General features: G+C 40.0%; 1 protein-coding gene across 4 annotated transcripts in view; it reads right to left on the bottom strand.

Annotated features, from left to right (window-relative positions):
* Positions 1-26,291, bottom strand: part of swt1 (SWT1 RNA endoribonuclease homolog) — a 158,464-nt gene that overhangs the window by 103,966 nt on the left and 28,207 nt on the right. For 3 of the 4 annotated variants that reach the window (XM_041208723.1, XM_041208722.1, XM_041208725.1), the window contains exons 3-9: positions 24,540-24,641; positions 22,326-22,441; positions 11,779-13,180; positions 11,007-11,084; positions 2,474-2,603; positions 1,267-1,368; positions 185-373 (exon numbers count right to left, since the gene is read on the bottom strand). In XM_041208723.1, coding sequence (XP_041064657.1) covers positions 185-373; positions 1,267-1,368; positions 2,474-2,603; positions 11,007-11,084; positions 11,779-13,180; positions 22,326-22,441; positions 24,540-24,641 — 2,119 coding nt within the window. The remainder of the gene's footprint in view (positions 1-184; positions 374-1,266; positions 1,369-2,473; positions 2,604-11,006; positions 11,085-11,778; positions 13,181-22,325; positions 22,442-24,539; positions 24,642-26,291) is intronic. The other variant, XM_041208724.1, reaches the window with a different exon arrangement.

Below are 26,291 nucleotides of genomic sequence, written 5' to 3'. Positions count from 1 at the left end.
GCAAGAATAAAATTGCAAAATTGAGATTAGGACATATAACTTTTTGATTGCTTTTGTCATTCAGTAAACTGCGCTCTACTATTTTTCTTATGCTTACTTACTGGTGACCTAGAGATAATAAGCTGTGTGGCCACTGATATAGAAGACCTCAGAAAAGTTGCAATGATGATACTGTGTAACTTACAGAACTTTTGAGCTGCCTGTTGCATGGACTGGCCCCATACATGCGGGTGTCGACTTTTGAAGCAGGAATAAATGAACTGTACAGCAGGTATGGCTTTACGATTCACACCTCCGGAGAGCTTTCCATTTTTTAAGGAATCCAGTTCCTGCAGAACTACCCATGGAATGACTATAATTGGGAAACTGACACCTGTAATTGTAGAAATGTAACTGCACAATTGCACTGTATACTCATTGCACTGTATAAGCTGTATGCCATTTAGATAGCACTAATTATTTAAGCTATCTCCAGAGCAATTTTCCAGTAAAGTCCATATACTTTAAGATATTAACCTGGAGTCAACTCGGAGTCATATGTATTGAGGATGAGGGCAGGGAAGTACTAGGAAGAGAATAATCAATAGGTAAAAATCCCTTTATCATAGGGTTTTTGCTGCCTGTGGGAACAGGTGGATTTATCAACATACTATCAAAATAAGCAGCTCTTCCAATACTGTAATACCCGCTCAAATCTCTAGGGACTGATCAAAGCTTTCAGGTAGGTTTTGAACTCAAAAGCTTTGATACGGAGCAAGCAATGCTATTACTAAGCAACCCAAAATCTAAAATTTAACAACGTGCTATAGAATATTGGTAGCATCACTATCTCAAATGACCAAAAAAAAGGCTGATCACAGGCATGGCCATTATATTTACAAATCCACAAATGTTTCTCAACAAAATACCAAATTGCAACGCGCTGCTTTGCTAGAAAGTATAAAGTTAGGATTGAACAAATTAAAGTATCTACCATATGATTCCAAAAGCCGCATTGCAACAGTGGTATTATCCATCTTTGATTGAAGCCTAGCCTGAAAATGATTCGATTTCTGAATTGGGCTCCACACCCATCTCCAGGGAAACGACTTATACATTTTAAACAAAGTATAATTTTTTATTAAAACCAAACCTTAATATTTCATCTGAAGAGCTGCTAAAGCATTTTTAACAAAAACATTTTTATTTCTCTTGATCAGAACGTTAACGATAATAACCAATAGCTTTGTTTTCAATCATTTTCACAATTAACATATATTCACATACCTGAAACTCCATGGTCCTTTAAATTCATGATAAAGTTAAGATGACTGATAAAGATGTTGGTATCAAGCACAAGGAGAATGTCAGACTGGGAATTTGCTTCAGCTAGACAATCAAAATTTAGAACAAAACAAAAAATTATGTGTTGCTTTTCAGTCTAAGGTGAGCAGTCATAGTAAATGGAGTCAATAGTGTATTGGTTATGTCACTGGATTAGAAATTCAGAGGCCTGGGCTGATGATCTGGAGATAGGAGTTGTATTCAGTTAATTAAAAGAAAAGCAAAACATCAATAGTGAAGCTACTGATTGCCAATAAATCCAATCTGATCCATCAATGTCATCGAGGAAAGGAAATCTGCCATTCTTACCCAATCTGGCCAATATGTGACTCAAGACTCACAGCAACATGGCTAATTCTTAACTCTGCTGAAATGGTCCAGAAAGCCACTCAGTTGTATAGTGATGGGCAATAATGCTGGCCTTGCCAACGATGCCCAAATTCCATCAATGGATTCAAAACAAAGCATATAAAGCATTTTTGTTTTAGTACCAATTCTCCTTTGCTTTATATCGTCCTGGACTATACACCCCAGACAACAGTTGAGAAGACAAACAATTGTTACTGTGGAAATTTCAACTATTTTACCCTGCAATCAGCCAATGTTGGATGAACTTCCACTCAATGTGGACCCCTTATTATATTAAAAAATGAATAATTATTATTCATATAATTCTCAGCACGTGTGCATCTAAATATTCCGTAATTACCAAAAATGTGTTTTTTTTAAGATCAATGTAATTTTTAATCAGTGCAAATCTCAATAATGTGGGTGCAAGTAAAAACCAGGAAGTTGCATGCCCAATAAGAAGTCTACAGATCTGGCTGAGATAATTTCTTGAAAACCTCTACACACAGTTCTTCATTTTCATCAATAGGGCCAATTACAAATCGCACCCATGAAAACAAATCGCAACAAGCTTTCTTGTTGATTTATGAATAATGAAGCTCAAAATTAATCAAAATGCTTAATGGTACCAGGGAATGTTCAGTCAATTGTTATGTTTTCTTTTAATTTGTTGAGCAGAAAAGATCAATTTAAAAGAAGGTTTATTTAGAAAAAAGAGCATCATTTACATAGACACTATTCCAAGTAAAGCTGGAGAAGGAAAGGGGTGAAAGAAATAAATTGCCCATGAAAAGCAACTTACATGAGAATAATATTTTTATTTCCTGTGGCGGATCTATCTCCATGCTTGTCAGCTCTCCATAGCTCTGTCCCAATTCCACCTCTAAGACTTTTTCATAACGAGCTGTTTGCAGCTCTTCAGCTATCTCCATCTTTAGAGGAAAAATAACCTTTTAGCGCTGTAATTCGAGACCATGCTAAAATTCACAAGAAGGCCATAAGCTTTTATGTTCTTTTGCAGAACTTCAATTATTAAAATAAGGAATACCTGCTATTCTTAGTTACTTAAAAATAAAATACAGCTGAACTTCTATAGCCAGCATTGCAACTTATAAAATAAACCCATGATCTAAAGATTTGTTGCTTAGATTTAGTCAATTTTGAGCAGAAAACTCAGAATAAATCTAACTCACATAATTTACAAGGCACTAAACTTTCTGATTCTACATTCTTCATGTGGAAAAGAAAACATTGCTTTCCAGAGTCACAAGTGCAAATAGTGCACAGCAACATGTTCAGCAGGCAGTGTTCACCAGGATTCCAAGCAGATTACATACAGCTGAGGTAGGAATTCTTAGCATGAAGAGTATTAGTCAATGTATTTATCGCCAATTGTAATTTCTCATGTTTTAGATAGGACATGATACATGTCATTTGCTCAAACTCAAAATATGATTTGGATCTGCAATTTAATATTCAATTCCTTTCCTACATCAAAAGATCACGATGTTTCACAATTACTTTAAAAATTCAAAAAATATATTTGTGGGCTGGAGTAAATTAGACTGTCCATACTCTATATGTGATCCACCGTGTACAGTATTATCAAATCAGAATTCATATAATCAAATAATTGTTTGTTTCAGCAGAAATGTTGGTCCACTAAAAATGCAATCAAAGTACTATACATAATGTCATTGAACATTTAGGTAATTTTGCATTGCAACAGCTTTCGTGTTCACAGAAGGAGCTATCTGAAGAATGTAAACCTGGAACATATAGATGTAGTTTAAAATCTAAGCAAATAATGTCTGAATAATATCAATGTTAACTTCTACATGTGCACCTCTTGGGAAACAACAATGATGGGAATTTCAAGTAAATTTGAGTCAAAGAAGTTTTCATTCTAAAAAGATCCACTTAAAACAAGGAGAACGAAAACTAGAGAACTTACTTTCTGCATCTTTTAAAACAAATAATAGCTGAAATAGATTAAAATTTTTTAAACAATTTATCTTCCAACTCGTCATAAAAATAATGATCAGATCTTCTAACAGAAGACCATGTCCTTCTATGGCATCACAAGTAGTACTAACGTTTCCAAGACTGGGCACCCGGGAGAGATCAGGTTGTCCACAGCCAAATCTCATTGAGTGAGGATGGATATTATGCTTCATCACTGTATATGGAATACATCAAAAGATTCTTTCAGAAGAATTTAAAATAGGACAATTTAAACAGTGCAATAACTAAAAGTTATTTTGCCCCTTCACATGGAATGATTTGTTCTTTTAAATTGAAATCTACTTTCTTCAAACAAAAATTGGATTGATAAATTTCATCAGATATATTTAGGGAATTTCAATTTTCAGGGAACTGATTTTTTTGTAAGTTATATCATAATGTGCAGATTATGCTGTAATTTTGCACCACTGACACCATTGTTCAGTTGCACCCAACTATTTACTGCTGACTTCTCAACTATGCAGCCTAACTCGAGCATTGCTTCTGGGTGGTAACTGAGTGGAAGAGTAAACCTTTGATATATTGTTCAAATGAAAATTCTGTCTTCATTAATGTTCACATTAACATTGACATTGTATAATTAGTTGAACACTTTAATTACTTTGGACACTATGTACTCCATATAAAATTATTACATTGAAGCTTTGGGATTAAATAGAATTGAAAACCACATTCAATATTCTATTGAAAAACAGAATTCCTAAGGAACTCCAGATCATCACTAATTTCACATTAAGTAACCAACTACAGCTCTCTACCACCAACAAATTTGGATATATTCAATGGAACATAGGAAATAGGAGCAGCAGGCAGCCCATCGAACCTACTCCACCATTCAAACAGATCACGACTGATCATCCACCTTTACGCCATTTTTCCTTACTATCCCAATATTCCTTGACGTCATTAGTATGCAGAAGTCTATCAATTTCTGTCTTGAACATGCTCAATAATTGACTCAATACATAGCCTTGGGGTAGTGAATTCTAAAGATTCATACCCTGAGTGAAGAAATACCTCCTCATCTCAGTTTCAAATGACCAACCCCTTATTCTGAAACTCACTAGCCAGGGGCAACAATCCACCTACATCTACCTGTTAAGCCCTGTAAGAATTTTGTAAGTTTCAATGAGATCATCCTTCATTCTTCAAGACTCTAGAGAATACATGCCCAGTCTCCTCAATCTCTCCTCATAAAACAATCCCACCATCCCAGGGATTAGCTTGGTGAACCTCCATTGCACTTCAACTGTGCCAAGTATATCCTTCCTTAGGTAAGGAGACTAAAACTCTACACCATACACCAGATGCAGTCTCACCTATACAATTACAGCACAGCATCTTTACTCCTGTACTCAAATCCCCTTGTGATGAAGGCCAACATACCAATTGCTGCATCTGCTTGCTAGCTTTCAGTGACTCATAAACAAGGACCAGCCCCCCTCTCCCCCCCACCGGACATCATCACTTCCCAACCTCTCACCATTTAAGAAATACTCTGCCTTTCTGTTTTTTTTCTACCAAGGTGGATAACTTCACACATATTCACATTATATTCCATCTGCTATGTTTTTGCCCACTTATTCTTGGTCTACCCAAATCCCCTTGAAGCTTCCTTGCATCCTCCCTGCAACTTACATTCCCACCTTAGTTTTGTCATCGACAAATTAAAGGGCAGAATCTGACTGAATGCGTATTGAGAAATTAGTTTCAACTGAAAACAATGGGCAGAATTTTGACCCTGGTGGGCGGTCGCAGTTGGGAAGCTGACCACCACCCACAATCGAGGCCAAAAGGCAATTTCACACTGGCAGGCCAAATAAGGCCTACCCAGCGAGAAACGCGAGCAGCAACACTCATTGCTGCCTGTGCAGGATGCGGGGGGGAAGGAGGGTGAGCGGAATCATTGCGAACTTCGCATGTGCATGCTTGAGAATTTTCCTAAGGCACAGAGCTGCCTCTGGGAGATGAAGAGTTTTCAAAGAAGAGAGTAAAGATTTGAAGGATATTATAAAAACGTGTCCCCTCATATGACTCTGTCATGAGTAGGGACATGTTATAAGGGAAATTTAAAATTTATTTTATTTTTATTTGATATTGGAAACCTAATCCCGCCCTTGGATGAGATTTTCAAAAAAAATGCAAATGCCACTTGGCCTTTTCACCTGCCTGCCAACCATAAGGTTGGACAGCCAGCAAAAAATTAAGTTAATTGATACTATAATGGCCTTACTAGGCCTTTTAATTGCTGGCGGGCATGCTGTCAAATCCCGAACGCACCTGCCCACCGAACTATTGCACGACTGCGTGTGGACGTTGGGGCACTTGCCCAATATCAACTTGTGTCATTTCACGCTTGAGCGGATCAGGCACACACCCACTCACCGAGGTGAAAACTCTGCCAAGTGTCTAAGATAATAAAGGAAAAGAGCCTTCTATGAATTGGCTGGAAGAGTTAATCTTATCCAGATGTAGGCATCACATTACATAGATTTGATTCAGTTGAAACATGGTGACTCCTTGTTATCCTCGTGTAACCAAGCTATAAGTAACTTCATCATCATTTATGGGTCAGCTCATGACCGAAGAGTCCAATGTGAGATTGGTTTGGACATCCACAGAACTGGCAGTTCATGCTGTCATTGTTGCTGCTTGGGGGAAACCTCTGCAGTTACACCACCTCTGGTCTTCCCTCAGCATGTTGGATGTTACAAGTTTGGCATAGATGGTCCTCAAAGCATGCTGGACCAAATTTCAGAGGTTGAGGTGGTTCAGTGGTGCCTCCACATTGGCTGGTTGGCAGCAGTGTTTTCCCTAGAAGTGATCTGCCACGCAGAAGTTTATGGTTTTTTTTTAAAAAAGAGAGCATTGTAGGAATTATACAGTAAATGGCAAAACCTTAAGTGGATCGACGGGCAGAGGAATCTAGGTGTACAGGTCCACAGGTCACTGAAAGTGGCAACACAGGTAGATAAGATAGTCAAGAAGGAATATGGCATGCTGGCCTTCATCGGCAGGGGTATTGAGTATAAAAGCTGGGAAGTCATACTGCAGCTGTATAGAACATGGTTAGGCCACACTTGGAATATTGCATGCAATTCTGGTCACCACATTACCAGAAGGATATAGGGGCATTGGAGAGGGTACAGAGGAGGTTTACCAGGATGCTGCCTGGTCTGGAGCTATGAGAAGAGGTTGGAGAAACTCGGATTATTCTCACTAGAGCGACGGAGATTGAGGGACGACTTGATAGAAGTTTACAAAATTATGAGTGGCATGGACAGAGTAGATAGTCAGAAGCTTTTGTTTTATGGCTACTGCAAAGGCATCGGATATCTTGCCACAGGTGCAAACACATCCAACCGTGTCATTATGCAGTAAGCATTTTGACAACTTGTTCAGACATCCCAGCTTGGAGAGCAAGTGCCATGGACCAGGTTGACTCTCATTGTCGAAAGCTTTATTCAAGTATTTGTACACCATGTATAGATCCCGATGTTGCTCTCTGCAATTTTCTTGCAGTTGTCATGCTGCAAACACCATGTTGGCTGTCCCATGGTTAGCCCTAAAACCACACAGTGATTCCGGAAGGACACCACCTACAAGGCTATCTAGTAGATGGTTTATGTGAAGATGGGTGTTTTTTAAAAAATATTTTTTGGGAACGTAGTGGTATTCTGTAAAGAAGGCTGTGTGCGTGTGTGCATCAATGCGCATGTGTGTATAATTAAACTGGGGGAAGGTTAGTAAAGACAGCTTGTCTGTGGAAGCAGAGAAATGAAAGGTAAAGGTGTTAGATGCATGTATTTGTAAAGAGAGGCTACAGTGAAGTGGAGTTACAAGTAAATAAGTTAGGTTTTAAAATTTGCATTAGGTGATAAGGACTTGACTTTTTAGCAGTTAAGTTTCAAAGGGAGTTTAGAAGAAGTGACAAGGGACTTTCACAACTTACAAAGGTTTCATAAGTAAACAAGGCAAGGTTATTAAATTTTATTTGACCCAAACGTGGAGGCAATAGAAAGACATGAAAGATATATTTTGGAAAAACTGAGTTCAAAGAGGTGCTTAGGACAATGGAATCGAAGATCAAAGGGGAATAGGGTATTTTAGGAAAGCTGTTTAGTTGAGTCGGGTTGGGTTGACTGTGTGAGGGAGATGTCCTGAGACCAGCTGTGCTGAGAAAAGTTGTGAATTTGAAGCAGCCAGCCAGTTTCAAGCCAGAAAAGTCTTTGTTTTCCAAAAGCAGTCTGTTTCTGAAATTCCTTTAGTTTTCCACAGCAGAGTGGAAGAGAGTGAGAAGTTGTGTGGTATAATTTATTAAAGTAGCAGCAGTTTTTGCCTCGGGTAGCATTACGGGATTTTTCTGGTTAAAATCTAAGGGAACTGTCACCGAGTAATAAAACTTGTGTGTTCTAACCATATGGATTTTTTGAGGAATATTTTGTAAGACTATTTTAACTGTGTAATTTTAATCTTGTGTGTTTAAATTTTATTTCTTCTTGTTAATAAATCTTTTAATTTTAAAATCGTAAAAGTGTTAGTGGATTCTATGCATCTGGGATTGGTAGTTTTCCCCTTGTTTTCAAAATACAAAAAAAATTACTATCAGTAAGACAAGTTTCCCTCTAGAATTTGGCTTGCTCAGCGAATAGCATCGGTTGAAGTCGTAACAGTTTAATAGAATCCTGCAGTTGAAACGTAGCTCTTGATTACCAGCCTTCACATGCAAGATAAAGCTAGGTATGAGCATTCTAGCCGACTGAAGTTAAAGAAAAAGGAAGAGGATAGTTAATAGAATAAAAGCACCTTCAGGTAAATTAATCTAATGTGAACAATGGTTTCAACAATACATGTTTGTGGTCAAACCGTTTTCTTTCTCTCCACGTATATTCAGTCTCCCCTCTTAACTGGGCTACAACCAGTAGATCTTTGTCTTTGTGTATTGTACAGGTGTGTACTAGGAGTCTCAAGAGTTACATATAAAGTTAAAATTTATATTCTAATTAACTTGTATAGATCTCATGTTGCTGATACTAACCCAAATTGCTGTTCTGTTTTGAATTTGTTGACTGATAAGAAAATACTAAAAAATATACTTTCCCAAATGTTCTTTGTAACATGGGTACAAGAGCTGACCTCCAGAGGAAATGAAAGTAGTTGTCATCAGCTGAGTCAAAGAGAAAACACTCCATTGACTCGTGTCATACCTGCCAGAGAGAAAGGTACTTGTGGCTGTTGAAGGCCTATAATCAGAGCCCAAGGACATCAGTGCAGGAGTTCCTCAGGAAAAAGTGTCTGTGCCCAAACTTATCAATAACCTTCCCTCCATGGTAGGGTGATAATTGGGGCCATTTGCTGATGATACCTTTGGCTCCACTCACACCTCCTCTCAAAATGAAGCAGCCCATATCAGCCTACCTCCAGTCCTAAAGAACATCCAGAATTTGACAGACAAGTGGCAAATAACATTCATGCAATATATTTCTAGGTATTAACCTCCACGGGAAAAGCCGGACATCTGTTCCTTACCTTCAATGGCTTCATCACTACCAAGTCTGCAAACACCATCATTTTAGGGGTGCCACTATTGACAAAACTCAAATGAACCAGTCATATCAGTAGCTACAGAGTGCAGGTAGAGGCTGCGTACTCTGAACTCGCTCACCTATTGACCCCTCAAAACCTCTTGGGGGTGGAAGCCGGGGGGGATGCATTTGGCCCACAGGATGCAGAATACACATCTCTGAGGTACAGGACTGTCAGTAAATAGTTTAATTGCAAGTTACACAAATCACTAGCTTCTTCTGTCCTCAAGAGTAGCTGTGAAGGACCCAAGCTGACAAAATTCAGTATTTTGCTGGCATTCAGTTGATTCCATGGGACAGAAAAGCTTACAGTAATTATCATCTACTGGCATTTTTTAAACTCACATTATCTAAATAGGGCTACTTTATATTAAAAATGCACATCCCACTTACAAGTTTCTTCTGCATTATATAAATACCACTTTTCCTCCAGCTTTAAGTATCTCCTTTGCCTAGTAATTTATCAAGTCAGGCTGGTATTATTGGTATGCCAGTGGAACTCAATCTTAATCTTAATCAATCTTAATTGATCAGATCACTAAATTTTAGTTACATTACATAGAAAAACGTTTTAGTTAAGTGCCTAATGTTGTCAAACCACAGAATTCGTAATTGTTGTACTATAGCCTTGGACTTGTAGGGCAACAAAGGATCAATAATAGAGCCAATTTATACTGCTTGCTCAATGTTGCTGTTCCAGGGGTTACATTGAAATCAGAAAATTTGAATCATGATAGCTCTTACCAGATTCAGAATAGGAAAATCCACCTAATGCATTTATAAAGCAGTGCAACCTACTCAAAGGGAAAGAGGTATGGACCTATAACTTTTTGGTTTTTAAAATGTGAAAAATGATCAATTTGTGGGAAGGCAAACAAAGAGTGAAAATCACTGACCTTGGGGACTTGTGGGGCCTGGGCTCCTCTTTGTGGGAGGTGAGTGGGAAGAATCGGAAACAGACCGAATGATTTGTTTGATGGGATGATTAAAATTAATCATATTATTGATGCTTTGTTACAGTTCCTTTTGTAACAATTTGTGTATTATAAATATAAAGAAATATAAAGATGCTAGCCATTGGATTGCTTGCCTGATGCTCCTAGCAGTTGGCCAGCAGCTCGGTTTTGGAAAATATATTATGCAACTGTACAGTTTAACAAACTAACAGGAACTTTACTGAAACAAATATTATCTAGGTATTTATAGATCAGTTATATACTGAACAGTTTTACATTTGTTGAAAGCACTTTCAACTTTTCATGACCGTCAAACATGCAGAGTAACTCAGATGTGAAATTCCAACGCCGGTCTAAGCAAAAGAGATAAACAACCTCCAGTAAAATGGTTCAGTGCAGCACAGTTACAAGATATGTTTAAAAACTAGCCTCTAAAACAGCAACATCAAGCAAGCAGTATAACTTGGAACTATCAATCCTGTGTTGCCCTGTGCAGTTAAGTCCAAAACTACAGTAAAACAATTTTCACCTTTCTTCTGTAGTTTGACCACATTAGGCACTTTTAACTAAAATAAATTCCTTTGTACCTAAAATTTACTGATCTGATCAATAAAGGCATTGAGGTCCACTGGCATACCAATAATCTAAGTTTCAACGATACTTTCCATTAGGAAGTTTGTGTTTATTATTGATTCCACAGGTTTTACCAAAGCTCTAGAAAATCTGCAGCCATACCATACATTCGATCCTTTATCAACAAAACACCCACCTTTTGATCAGTATCCATCTCCACATGATCTGGTAAAGTGGTAGATGCACTAGTAGATGCACTAACTCTTTGACAATCCTTGAAAGATTAAAGCATAACAAAAATATGGGTTAACTGGCACACTATTAATCATTAGCAAAGTGGTCTCTAAGCTGCCTTTCTCATAAAATATTCCTGTAACCAAGTTCCCACTCTCAATTATTTTAACAATTTATCTCTCTCCAATAACTAAATACAAAAACAATATACTTCAACTTTAGCCAAATATCCAACTTTAAAATAATAATTCTGCTCTACAAAATCATACTTTTTAATACAATTTACAGTATGAGCTTAGCAGAGTTGCACAGTTACACAGAATTGTCTGAAATTTAAAACTCAGTTGTTGTCACAATGGGCATCAATATGGTGAAAGAACTGATTGAAGAAAGTTTGCTCTATTGTGGTCAACGTTAGTTATTTATATTAAAATCATAGTGACCTTTCAATTACTTATAGCCAGGGAGATTTTTATAAAATGAATGCATTTAACCAAAGAAAAGGTTGCAAAAGGACGTTAGGCTCTTTTAAAAGCAGCCTTTTGTTAGGTGATTTGGCTATTTTTTCCAAAAGCAGCGCCACTGAGGATTACTGATTTGCCAATATAAATGCTATGGCTCAAATTTTCTCCTAAACTTGATTGCATTGTAGTGCAGATCTACTTTACCAATTTAAAAACTAATAAACACCTTAGATTTTTTTCAGATAAGCAAAGAAAATAAATTTCCATTACCAGCTGATGTGTGAACAACTCATGATCCTGCTGTATTGAAGTAGCTTTTGTAGCATTGTCTGAAGAGTTACTCTTCGACTGAGCAGCACTTGAACTTAGTAACTTTTTAGAAATAGTCTGTGATAAGGCATCAGTAGCATAGGCCTTGTTAAGAATTTTAAAACTGTGAAACTTTTTAGTTTGCTTTGGGGTTTCAAATTTCTCAGTTTTTTCAGAGCTTCTTGATGATAATGTTGACACATCAGTTCTTTCAAAGGGTCTAGACTGCTGAGGTAAGTTTGAATCCGTGGTTTCAAGGTGATGGTTTCGTGGATCACTCGACACTCCTTTACCTTCATGGATCAATTTGGTGTTTTTAGAATCATCACAGGGCCTTAGTGACTGACTATACTTTTTACTAAATGATAGCGAGGTTGTTGGTTCCTTAGAAACAATGTTCGGTTTTTCAATCCCTGAGGATTTGGAATAATCACTGGGCTTTTCTGAGTTTCTGGACAATTGAGAAGATGCTCTTTCTATGTTGAACTCATTTCTGGCCTGCTTTAATTTTTTAGATTTCTTTCTGAGTCCTCTCAAGCAATTAGATATTTTATTGCACTTCTCCCAAATAAGAGATTCTAGAATTTTCGATCCTTCACCAGGATTTCCTGTATTTTTGACAGCTTTCAAAGGTGCACTGGTTACTTTCCACACATCAAATGATTTTCCAGCGCTATCAGGCTTTGCATGTAATTCCACAAGGATGTTAGATTTTTCCTTGGAGCTATCTAGTTCTTCAAAGTTTCTTAGATCTTTACCTGAATTCTTACAGTTGTGCATTATATCTGAATAGTTGGATTCCTTATGAAGCTGTGGGAGGGATGTTTTTTGCTCTTTGTTTTCAATTTCTTTAGTAAAATGTCTATGTTCACCATATGAAACAGTGAGTTCACTCATGCTGTGTGCAGATTTTATGTTAGAGTACACATTTCTGTCCTTCTCACAATGTTCTCCTTCAGCTCTTTGCAAATATGCTTTGCTGAAATAATCTTTAAAATCAGCTTGCAAGCATTCAAATGAAGAGTCACTTGCTTTTGCCTTCAACACCTCAAGGTCCACTTCCTCTATTGATGGCATTGCTTTGCGTTTAAGTGCGTGTCTGCAAAATTCAAAGGACCTACATTTTTCACACCACGGTAATTCATCAGGACTGTGTCTTGAGCCATATGTATCAGGTGCCTGTTTTATAGTTGAACTTTGGTGCTTTTCTCTTCTATTTTCTTCATGTGAACGCTTCCTGCGTTTCTTCTTTCTCTTTGCTTTATGCTCAATTTTTTCAGGATTTGATGCAGACATATTTTGAACAGGAGGATCCTTGCATCTCTCCAATCTGACTTTATGCTTTTCCTTTGAATTTGATAGTCTAGGTTAAAAAAAAATAAAGACGCTAACTACTGGATTACTTGCCTGATGCTCCTAGCACTGAGTTGGCCAGCAGCATGGTGTATTTGCCACACTGGAAAATAATTATATTACCAAGGGTACAGTATTAAGTCATTAATGACCTAACAAACTAAAAGCCTGTTTTTAATTTTAATTGTCTTAAACAGGCTTTGGTTTTCTTAACTTTCACATCAGTACAGACATCAAAGTTCAATACAAGTGACGGTACACAATCATAAGGAGGCTAAGGAGAGTATCCTGCAATTTATCAAGTCCCAAAGTCAAGAGAGGTTCACTAATAATATGTTAAAAGTCATACAAGTGGCATGAACTTTCTGAACCTATGAGCAATGGTGACAACAAAGTAAAAAAGCCACAAATCAGAAATGAACAAGACAGATACGAATGGGTCCGTATACAACATATCAGTATGTGAGTACATATAAGCAGCGAGAAAATTGCCAATGAGAAACCACTAAGAACTTCTGAAGGCAATGAATCCTGAATGATCAGCAGAACATATTTTTTTATTTAAGTGCGAAATAATTAAGTCACTATAGTTGTATTTAAAACAAATTTGCTATCATTTACATCTCAATAATCAAAATTCAGCTTTAAAACACATTAAAAATTTTTACAAAAAAAACCAACACATTTCACTAGAATGAATTAAATTAATCTACTGAATTGTGTTTTGTGGTTTTTGACACTTTCCTTCGAGGTTTTACTTGAAAGCCTCAGGCACTCCTTAATGTAAGGATAAAAGTGAAATAATGCAGATGCTGGAAATCTGAAATAAAAACAGAAAATACTGGAAAAACTCGGCAGATCTGGCAGCATCTGTGGAGAGAGTAATAGAAATAACATTTCAAGTCTGTACAACTCTTCTTCAGAGCTGCATTCCTTAACACCTGAAGGGAAGAGAAAAAAGTTTCTTGTAAAGGCGTCAGATTAGGCAAAGAATAAAATGGAACTGGGGACAAGGACAGCTTTGAGATAGGGCGAGTTGGTGATGCTGGAGAGAGAGGTCATGTGTATACATATGGTGGTGCATGGCACTGTGCGTAGATCTCAGTATGTGGCAAGAACAGCAGTCCGAGGAACATTGTATGGCCCGGAGATACCTGTAATCTTGGGTGGATTCGAAACTTGAGGAACGGAACTTCAGTTGGAATCCACATGGGGTACGTCAGAGACAGACGCTGATGAGAGAAATATGGCTGTGAAAGTGAGTTTTGGTAAACACCTTGTCAAACACCAGGAGGGAAATGGAAAGCAATGAAGGTCAACAGGGTGAAAGAGACAAACGGAAATCCTGTCAGACAGAAGAGCAGTATTCTTCAAGATAGGCATTCCTGGAAGAGAGGTAGCAGTGAATTAAACGCTAAGATAAAAGTGAAACATTACAGATGCCGGAAATCTGAAATAAAAACAGAAAATGCTGGAAAAACCCAGCACGTCTGGCAGCATCTGTGGAGAGAGAAACAGAGTTAACACTTCAAGGCTGTATAACTCTTCTTGAGCTCTGATCACCACATCAGGGAGGCAGAAAGTTACCTGGACACGTTGCTCCAAGAGGCGGTCACACCCCTCAGATTAGGTAATTAAAATTTGGTCTGTGATAAGGGACGGGGGGCGCTGTGACTGCGGGTGAAGCAGAGACCTAGGGTAGCGTTCGAGGATGCTCGGGCCCTGCAACTGCCCAACAGCTGCAAGGTTCTTGCAAGCTGTGTGGACGAGAACAAGGATTGCAGGGAGGATGAGCGAACTGACCACGGCACCGTGGTGCAGGAAGCCATTCAAGTGGGGGGAGGAAATAGGAACATAATAGTGGTAGGGGACAGTACAATTAGGGGGATAGATGTTGTTCTCTGGAGCCATCAGTGTGAGTCCTGAAAGCTGTGTTGCCTGCCTGGTGCCAAGGTTAAAGACATCTCCTCAGGGCTGGAGAGGAACTTGGAGTGGGAGGAGAGGGATCCAGCTGTTGTCACGTTGGTACCAAGGACATTGATAGGACTGAAAAGGAGGTTCTGCTGAAAGAATTTGAATAGTTGGGAGATAAATTAAAAAGCAGTACCTCCAAGGTAATAATCTCAGGATTACTACCCGAGCCAAAGGCAAACTAGCATAGGGTAAATAAAGTTAAGAAGTTAAAAGCGTGGCTCAGAGATTGGTGTAGGAGGTAAAAGCAAAGAACTGCGGATGCTGGAAATCCAAAACAAAAACAAAAATACCTGGAAAAACTCAGCAGGTCTGGCAGCATCGGTGGATAGGAGCACAGTTGACATTTAGAGTCCTCGTGACCCTTCAACAGAACTAAGTAAAAATAGAAAAGGGGTGAAATAAAGCTAGCTTAAGTTGGGGGGGTGGTTGGGACAAGAAGACCTAGGTAGAGGGCCAGTGATAGGTGGAGATAACCAAAAGATGTCACAGACAAAAGGACAAAGAGGTGTTGAAGGTGGTGGTATTATCTAAAGGAATGTGCTAATTAAGGGTAGAAAGCAGGACAAGCAAGGTACAGATAGCCCTAGTGGGGGTGGGGTGGGGTGAAGGAATCTAAAAAGGCTAAAAGATAGAGATAAAACAATGGATGGAAATACATTTAAAAATAATGGAAATAGGTGGGAAAAGAAAAATCTATATAAGTTATTGGAATAAACAAAAAGGAGGGGGAAAAAATGGAAAGGGGGTAGGGATGGGGGGGTAGGGATGGAGGAGAGAGTTCATGATCTAAAATTGTTGAACTCAATATTCAGTCCGGAATGCTGTAAAGTGCTTAGTCGGAAGATGAGGTGCTGTTCCTCCAGTTTGTGCTGAGCTTCACTGGAACAGTGCAGCAAGCCAAGGATGGACATGTGGGCATAAGAGCAGGGTGAAGTGTTGAAATGGCAAATGACAGGGAGGTCTGGGTAATGCTTGTGGACAGACCAAAGGGGTTCTGCAAAGCAGTCACCCAGTCTGCGTTTGGTCTCTCCAATGTAGAGGAGACCGCATTGGGAGCAACGAATGCAGGAGACTAAGTTGAGGGAAGTGCAAGTGAAATGCTGCTTCACTTGAAAAGAGCGTTTGGGCCCTTGGACGGTGAGGAGAGGGGAAGGGGCAGGTGTTACATCTTCTGCGGTTGCATGGGAAGGTGCTGTGGGAGGAGGCTGAGGAGTAGGGGGTGATGGAAGAGTGGACCAGGGTGTCACGGAGGGAACGATCCCTATGGAATGCCGCCAGGGGGGGTGAAAGGAAGATGTGTTTGGTGGTGGCGTCGTGCTGGAGTTGGAGGAATTGGCAGAGGATGATCCTTTGAATGCGGAGGCTGGTGGGGTGATAAGTGAGGACAAGGGGGACCCTATCATGTTTCTGGGAGGGAGAAGAAGGTGTGAGGGCGGATGCGTGGGAAATGGGCCAGACGCGGTTGAGGGCCCTGTCAACCACCGTGAGTGGAAAACCTCGGTTAAGGAAGAAGGAGGACATGTCAGAGGAACTGACATCAGTTGAAAGTGGCATCATCAGAACAGTGCGACAGAGGCGAAGGAACTGAGAGAATGGGATGGAGTCCTTACAGGAAGCGGGGTGTGAGGAGCCGTAGTCGAGGTAGCTGTGGGAGTCGGTAGGCTTGTAATGGATATTGGTGGATAGTCTATCACCAGAAATAGAGACAGAGGTGTCAAGAAAGGGAAGGGAAATGTCAGAGATGGACCATGTGAAAGTGATGGAGGGGTGGAAATTGGAAGCAAAATTAATACGTTTTTCCAGGTCCCGACGAGAGCATGAAGTAGCACAACCTCCCACAACACTTTCTCTGGTACGTCAATGATTACTTTGGTGCTACTTCATGCTCTCGTCGGGACTTGGAAAAATTTATTAATTTTGCTTCCAATTTCCACCCCTCCATCATTTTCACATGGTTCATCTCGGACACTTCCCTTCCCTTCCTTGACCTCTCTGTCTCTATTTCTGGTGATAGACTGTCCACCAATATCCATTACAAACCCACCGACTCCCACAGCTACCTCGACTACAGCTCCTCACACCCCGCTTCCTTTAAGGACTCCATCCCATTCTCTCAGTTCCTTCGCCTCCGTCCCATCTGTTCTGATGATGCCACTTTCAAAAACAGTTCCTCTGACATGTCCTCCTTCTTCCTTAACCGAGGTTTTCCACCCACTGTCATTGACAGGGCCCTCAACTGTGTCCGGCCCATCTCCCATGCATCCGCCCTCACACCTTCTTCTCCCTCCCAGAAACATGATAGGGTCCCCCTTGTCCTCACTTATCACCCCACCAGCCTTCGCATTCAAAGGATCATCCTCCACCATTTCTGCCAACTCCAGCATGATGCCACCACTAAACACATCTTCCTTTCACCCGCCCCAGCGGCATTCCGTAGGAATCGTTCCCTCCGTGACACCCTGGTCCACTCTTCCATCACCCCCTACTCCTCAACCCCCTCCCACGGCACCTTCCCATGCAACCGCAGAAGATGTAACACCTGCCCCTTCCCCTCTCCTCACCGTCCAAGGGCCCAAACACTCCTTTCAAGTGAAGCAGCATTTCACTTGCACTTCCCTCAACTTAGTCTACTGCATTCGTTGCTCCCAATGCGATTTCCTCTACATTGGAGAGACCAAACGCAGACTGGGTGACCGCTTTGCAGAACACCTTCGGTCTGTCCACAAGCATTATCCAGACCTCCCTGTCATTTGCCGTTTCAACACTCCACCCTGCTCTCATGCCCACATGTCCATCCTTGGCTTGCTGCACTGTTCCAGTGAAGCTCAGCACAAACTGGAGGAACAGCACCTCATCTTCCGACTAGGCACTTTACAGCATTCCAGACTGAATATTGAGTTCAACAATTTTAGATCATGAACTCTCTCCTCCATCCCTACCCCCTTTCCATTTTTTCCCCCTCCTTTTTGTTTATTCCAATAACTTATAAAGATTTTTCTTTTCCCACCTATTTCCATTATTTTTAAATGTATTTCCATCCATTGTTTTATCTCTATCTTTTAGCCTTTTTAGATTCCTTCACCCCACCCCACCCCCACTAGGGCTATCTGTACCTTGCTTGTCCTGCTTTCTACCCTTAATTAGCACATTCCTTTAGATAATATCACCACCTTCAACACCTCTTTGTCCTTTTGTCTGTGACATCTTTTGGTTATCTCCACCTTTCACTGGCCCTCTACCTAGGTCTTCCTGTCCCAACCGCCGCCCCCCCCAACTTAAACCAGCTTTATTTCACCCCTTTTCTATTTTTAATTAGTTCTGTTGAAGGGTCATGAGGACTCTAAACGTCAACTGTGCTCCTATCCACCGATGCTGCCAGACCTGCTGAGTTTTTCCAGGTATTTTTGTTTTTGGTGTGGAAGGAATAGTTTTCAATTCATGGGGCACTGGCACCAGTACTGGGGTAGAAGGGAGCTGTTTCAGTTGGACAGGCTTCACTTGAACCATGCTGGGATCAGTGTCCAGGCGAATCGAATAACTAGGGCTGTAGAGAAGGCTTTAAACTAATTAGAAGTGGGAAAGCTTCTGGCGAACAAAGGAAAAGGGTATGGCAGCATTGCAGAGCAGCTATCTAGGTAATGATACCCAGTGCGGCAAGAAGGGACAGAGTTACAAAATTAAAAAAAAGCAGCTAATAGGGTCAAAGGAGGAAAAAATAGTAAAAAGGCAAAATTAATGGGTCTTTACATAAATGCATGTAGTATTCGGAACAAAATAAATGAATTAACAGTACATAGAAGTTCATGGGTACGATCTTATAGCCATTAAGGAGACGTGGTTACAAGGGGATCAAAGCTGGGAACTAAATATTCAGGGTATGTGACTTTTAAAAAGGACAGGCAGGAAGGAAAGCCTTGTTAGTAAGAGATGGAATAAGTACGAAAGCGAGAAATGATCTTGGGTCGGAAAATGTAGAATCCAAATGGGTGGAAGTAAGAAATAACAAGGGGAAGAAGACATTGGTTGGAGTAGCCTATAGGCCCCCTAATGTTGGCTATACTGTAGGACAGAGAATAAATCAGGAAATAATGAGGGCATGTAAAAAAGGCAGTATGGGTGGCTTTAATCTTCATGTAGATTGGGAAAATCAAATTGGCAGAGGTAACCAAGAGCAAGAATTCAGAGTGTATTCGGGATAGTTTCCTGGAACAATATGTTGTGGATCCAACCAGGATCTCAGGCTCTTTTGGATCTGGTAATGTGTAATGAGGCAGGCTTAATAAAACGATCTCAAAGTGAAAGGTTCCCTAGGAAACAGTGACCGCAACATGGTAGAATTTAGCATTCAGTTTGAGAGTGAGAAACATGGGCCAGAAACAACTGTACTAAACTTAAATAAGGGTAATTACAAAGGAATGGGGGCAGAGTTGGCTGAAGTGGACAAGGAGAGGAGTTTGGCAGAAAAGACAGTTGATGAACAATGGCAGACATTTAAGAAAATAGTTCATGACTCACAACAAAGATATATCCCAGTGAAGGAGGAGGATTCTAGGAAGGAGATAAACCAACCATGGTTAACCAAGGAAGTTAAGGATAATATCAAATTGAAAGAAAATACATACAATGTGGCAAAGATTAGTGGAAAGCCAGAGGATTGGGAAAGTTTTAAAAACCAACAAAAGATGACCAAAAAAATAATAAAGAGGGGGAAAATAAACTAGCAAGTAATATAAAAACGGACAGCAAGAGCTTCTTTAAATATATAAAAAGGAAGAGAGGCGCCAAAGTGAACAAAGGCCCCTTAAAGAATGAGGCTGGGGAAATAATAATGGGGAGCCAGGAAACGGCAGAGGAGTTGAATAAATACTTTGCATCAGTCTTCACAGTAGAAGACACCAATAGCATTCCAAAAATATTAAATAATCAAGGGACAAAAGGGGTGGAGGAAATAAATACAATAACTATCATGAGAGAAAATGTACTAGGGAAACTAATGGGGCTGAAGGCCAATAAATCCCCTGGACCTGATGGGTTATCCTAGGATATTAAAGGAAGTAGCTACACAAATAGTGGATGCACTGATAGTAATCTTCCAACAATCCTTAGATTCTGGAAAAGTCCCAGAGGATTGGAAAACTGCCAATGTAACACCCTTATTCAAAAAGGGGAGACAAAAAACACGTAACTTTGGCCAGTTAGCTTAACATCCGTCAATGGGAAAATGTTAGAGTCTATTATAAAGGATGTAATAGCAGAGCATTTAGAAATGAATAACATAATCAAGCAAAGTCAGCACGGCTTCATTAAGGGGAAATCATGCCTGACAAATTTATTAGAATTCTTTGAGGAGGTGACAAGCAGGATAAAGGGAAACCAGTAGATGTAATATATTTGGATTTCCAAAAGGCATTAGATAAGGTATCACACTTAAGGCTACTTATTAAGGTAAGAGCCCCAAGGTGTTGGGGGTAATATATTAGCATGAACAGAGGATTGGCTAATTAATAGAAGACAAAGTTGGGATAAGGGGGGCATTTTCAGGATTGCAAACTGTAACTAGTGAAGTGCCACAGGGAGCAGTGCTGGGCCACAATTACTTACAATATATATTAATGAATTAGATGACGGAAGTGAATGTACTATCGCCAACTTTGCAGATGACACAAAAATTGGTGGGAAGGCAAGTGGTGATGATGACACAAAGAGTCTACCGAGGGATCTAGACAGTCTAAGTGAGTGGGCAAAAACTTGGCAGATGAAATATGTGGGAAAATGTGAGGTTATGCATTTTGGCAGGAAGAATAGAGAAGCTGAATATTATTTAAATTTAGAAAGAGGCAGAAAGCTACAGCACAGAGGGATTTGGGAGTCCTCATGCATGAATCCCACAAAGCTAATTTACAAGTTCAGTAAGTAATAGGGAAGGCAAATGAAATGTTGGCCTTCACTTGAAAGGCAATGGAGTATAAAAATCAGGAAGGTCTTGCTAAAACTATACAAGGCACCAGTTACTCCACACCTAGAATACCGTGAATAGTTTTGGTCCCCTTATCGAAGGGAAGATATACTGGCATTGGAGGCAGTCCAGAGGAGGTTCACTAGGTTAATCCTGGGTATGGAGGGATTTTCTTATGAGGAGAGGTTGGGCCTGTGTTCATTAGAGTTTAGAAGAATGAGAGGCAACCTTATTGAAAGATATAAGATTCGTAGGGTGCTTGACAGGGTAGATGCTGAGAGATTGTTTCCCCTTTTGGGAGAGTCTAGGACCAGAGGGCACAATCTCAATGTAAGGAGTCGCCCATTTAAGACAGAGATAAGGAGGAATTTCTTCTCTCAGAGTGTTGTGAATCTCTAGAATTCTTTCCTGCAGGAGGCTTTAGAGGCTGGGTCATTACATTTATTAAAGGCTGAGATAGACAGATATTTAAATCAGTAATGGAACCAAAGGTTATGGGGAAAAGGCAGGAAAGTGGAGTTGAGGATTATCAGATCAGCCATGATCTCATTGAATGGCACAGCAGACTTGATGGGCCGAATTGCCTACTTCTGCTCCTACATCTTTTGGTCTTACGTGTCCCTGAGGCAGCTCTGTGCCTCAGAGTTTTTACTGTGTGCATCTGCTCGCGTGCGCGAACTTCAGCACTCGCCCTCCTCCCACCCCCATTAATTCCCAGCCAGTGTGAAATCACATCAGGGCCCGATCTCAGGAGACAGTCAGCTTCGAGACTGCTCCCGGCCTGCCTGCCGGGGGCAAAATTGCGCCCAAAGAATCAAAAGAGGCACCAAATTAAACCAACACCACAGCAGATCCATTTTCATAGAAGAAGCCTGATGTAGTCTACCTATTGATACTTTTCATATTCTTACTTCCCTCTGAAATTACTCCCTTACTAAGCCAATCTATTTCCAAGTCTACCTCATTCCATCTTCCAATTTTTCATAGTAATTCCACAGGAGATCCACTATTTTATACGAAAGTGGGAAATTTTAGCATACCCTGAATTAGTACAAATAACCATAATTTACACATAGCTGGGCGCATTTAGTTCAAACCACTTTTTTTCCCATCCAAATGAATCTCCTGTATGTGCATTATATACTGATGAATCTACTGTGGTCCTGATTTTAAAGTATCGAATTAATGAATATACAGGACTTAAAACTTGTAGTTAGCGCATTACCTAATTCTTCTTTTAAATGTAGAAATGTCTCCCAACACTAACCTAGGCCAGGAAGATTCAGCCTGTTCTTCCATGGAGAGTTTGAGTGTTGTGGGAGCATCTACCTCCTGACGGATCTAGTGAAGAAACAAAATATAAAACAATATGAAATCAAAAATTCAAAAATTTTATATCTTACTAATACATATAAAAAGTAATTCACTGTTATTATAAACTCAGTGTTATAGCTGGAATCCAATGCACTTTCAGCTCTAGATCACAAATCCAACATACCTTCAAGTTCACGTCACAAATTTTGGAAATAACCTTAGTTCATCTTCAAAAAGTCATGGAAACATAACACCAGGGCAAAAATAAACAATTTATGAGAACATTCGTGCCACACAAGTGCCAGGCAATGACCATCTCCAATGAAGGATACTCTAGCCATCTACTCTTGATATTACACTTGCAGAATCCCTCACTATCAACATCCTGGGGGTCACCATTGACCAGAAACTTAACTGGATTAGCTATATAAATACTGTGGCTACAAGAGAAGGTCAGAGGTGGGGAATTCTGTGGCAAGTAACTCACCTCCTGTCTCCGCAAAGTCTGTCCCACATCTGCAAGGCACAAGTCATTAGTGTGATGGAATACTCTCCACTGGATGAATGCAGCTCCAACAACAACGAAGAAGCTCAACACAATCCAGGACAAAGAAGCCCGCTTAATCAGCACTGGACACCAGGCGGTTTGCAATGGTTTAAGAAGGCAGCTCATCTACACCTTCGCAAGAGCATCAAACACTGGCCGTGCCAGGAATGCTCGCTTCCCAGGAAACAATAGGAAAAAAATCTGCCCTTGGCATTCAATGGCATTACCACTGCTGAATTACCCACCATCAAAAGCCTGAAAGTTCCCATAACCAGAATCTTAACTGGATCGAGACATAGGGAGGAATTTTACTGCCCAGTTGTAGTGGGGACAGGATCATAAAATGCAGTGAACCACTGAAAAGCCCATTGACTTTGGCAGGACCATAAAATCCCACCAGCGTAAAATTCTGCCTTTAAATATTGTGGCTATAAGAGTAGGTTGGAAGTTGGGAATTCTGCAATGCGTAACTCACTTCATAACTCTTCAAAGCCTGTCCACGTTCTACATGGCACAAGTCAGGAGTGTGATGGAATAGTCTCCACTTGCCTGGATGAGTGGAATCCCAACAACTGTCAAAGAGCTCAAAATCATCTAAGACAGCAACTTGCTTGATCTGTAACTCATCCACCACCTCAAAAAACATTCACTTCCTCCTCCACCACTAGCATTGGCAGCAGTGTGTACCATTTTCAAGATGCACTGCAGCAACTTGCCAAAGCAACTTCAACAGCAAACTCCAAACCAGCAATATCTTCCACCTGGAAGGACAAAGGCATTAGATGCATGCGAACACTGTCAGCTGTAATTTTCCCTCCAAGACACACACCATCTGACTTGGAACCACTTTATTGCTCCTTCACTATTCCCGAGTCAAAATCTTGGAATGTCCTAACCTAGTAGCACTGTAGGTGTATCTACACCAAATGGACTGCAGTGATTAAAAAGACAGCTCAATACCACCTTCTCAAGGGCAATTAGTGGTGAGCAACAAATGCTGACCCTACCAGCAATGCTAATATCCTGTGAGCAAATATAAAAAAGAATTGTGAGTGTTGTTCCTTTGCCACTGATTGCAACATCCAGATCATTATATGAACCTACAGCTTTGTAGAATGCGTTACATACTATTATTGCTCGAATGATGTTCAAATATTCCTTGTGTTTCACTTGTACTTTTTTGGCATTATCTGGATCTCTTGACTCTGTTGAACTCTTTAACACACTCCAACCCAATTATTTTATGCTGTCTAATAGAATACCAACTTCAAATGATCAAGAAGGATATGTAGCAAAAGAAACAGCATTCACCAAAGTTATTCACTACATCTAAACAAAAGTTTTAAATGGGAATTTTATTTAAATCAACTTAGAATAAATGAAGCTATTTGAACTATTAATCATACTTTTTTGTGTTCTACTTCTTGGAACTGTTAAAGCATATTTCATGCGTGTCATGAAAATAAAGTCAAATGCATATAACTAAATGGCAAGTTAAAAGGCTTACACAGTGGCTTAGTAGGCTGTCCTATAGTGTGACTACGTTGACTATTAATGATACTTGCGTTGAAAACTTACCAGTTTTCTTTTTTTCCTTATACGAGGAGGTAAGGAAGATCGCTGTGGTAACTGGCTTCCTCCACTACAATGTGACAACAGCTCAGTCTTGATTTTTTCTTCCTAATGGTTCATGTAAAAAAAAAATCACAAATATTGTATACAAGAGAACAAAAAATAAAAAATAGAAGTAGGCCATTTGGCCCTTTGAACCTGCTCCGCTATTCAATACGACTTCTACCTCAGCTAATTCCCGCATCATCCCCACATCCCTGGATTTAATTAATGTTCAAAAATCTATCAATCTAGGACTTGAATATACTCAGGTCTGGATCCCAAATCTGCACTGCATCAGCCTCAGTGGTGCAAATGATTTTCAAATGCAAAGGCCCTAATTGACCCAGAGGAGAGTTTGGCCTCAAATGTAAGGCCAGGAACAGCCTGGAGGCCAGGCCTCATTAAGGAGGGTGATTTTATAAGAAAAAAAGATAGTCTTGACTGGACTTGCCATTGCCTGGATGGAGTAGCAGAGTGCTCAGAAGCTAGCCAGGGCAGGTGTCCCTGAACAATCCCATGCTTTTCTGATACCTCATTTGAGGCTTTGACGGCACGCTGTCTCCAGGAGGAGAGATGTGCTCTGCCCTCTGTCCAGAAGGAAAAATCCTCCAGTCAGAAAAAGCACTATAAAAATGCAAATTGTTGAATGCTGTTTGGGATCTTTGTAAGTGCAAAATGGTCACATGTTTGTCTTTAACACAATCATTGGAGCTCAAGTGATTCACAGTATGCAAAACACTTTGAGAAGTGATAGCACATAAATATATAAATCTTTTGTATGAAATAAAATTGGCATTAAATTATCCAATTAACAGTGTTCATTAAAATAGCATCTGCTACATTTGATTCCATACAGTAGCTCCTGGACTTATGCAGACTTAAGCTAAACTCCACACAATCATTTGTAAGGAATTCATTACGTCATTGACTTCAAGTTTTCCTGGCTCCCAATTAGCTGAGTATTCCTTTGTTGACAGGTTTAAAACTGTTTTTTTGAGATGAGTTAATGTGGAAAAGTTGTTGGCTACTCCCCAGTTTCTCATTAACCCACAATTACTAGTTTCTTTCAGATATTTGTGTTAACTGTCTGCCTTGTCAAAGCAAAAATGGAAGACTCCGATTCTACAGAACAGCTATTCTTTGGTTAGTTAAAAAAATTAGCGTAACTGGAAATAAAGCCTAGGAATCCATGTCATTATTCTGTTTAGAATTGTACATTGTATCAATGGGGAAATGAGCAAATACTACATTTTCAAAACAAGTTGAGAGAAAAGGTTAAGTGGGACTATTTGGTCCAGATATGGACCATGGCCACTCCATGAGGTACCTGACATGTGTAGAAGTCTCTGCTAAAGCAGCAGAATGGAGGATTTCAGGAGAACACATTTGTCTTAGTGGAATTTCAGGGCGCGTGTGTTAGTCTCCAAAGACTGATCATAACTTTTGACTAGGTAGCAATAAGCCTGATTTCAGCTTTGCCGGTTCGATGCTACTCATGTACTCATGACCTGTGCACACAAAACTGGAATTTCCTGCGGGTTGTGGGAAAAACCATCAAAACACAGCTGGAAAGACAAAAAGTCAAAAGAAGCTAAACAAACCCTCCTTCGTCCTTTAGCATTTACCTTCCTACCTGGTTGAACTCAATTCCTCCTAACCACAGATTGATTGTAGCTTCTATTTCTCTCTTGGAGGGTCTCTCTTCCCCCACCCCCA

This window comes from Carcharodon carcharias, chromosome 16 (genome assembly GCF_017639515.1).
Source record: "Carcharodon carcharias isolate sCarCar2 chromosome 16, sCarCar2.pri, whole genome shotgun sequence".
In the NCBI taxonomy this organism is placed as follows: domain Eukaryota; kingdom Metazoa; phylum Chordata; class Chondrichthyes; order Lamniformes; family Lamnidae; genus Carcharodon; species Carcharodon carcharias.
The sequence above is the reverse complement of the archived record's forward strand: the minus strand, read 5'-3'. Positions and strand labels throughout refer to the sequence as shown.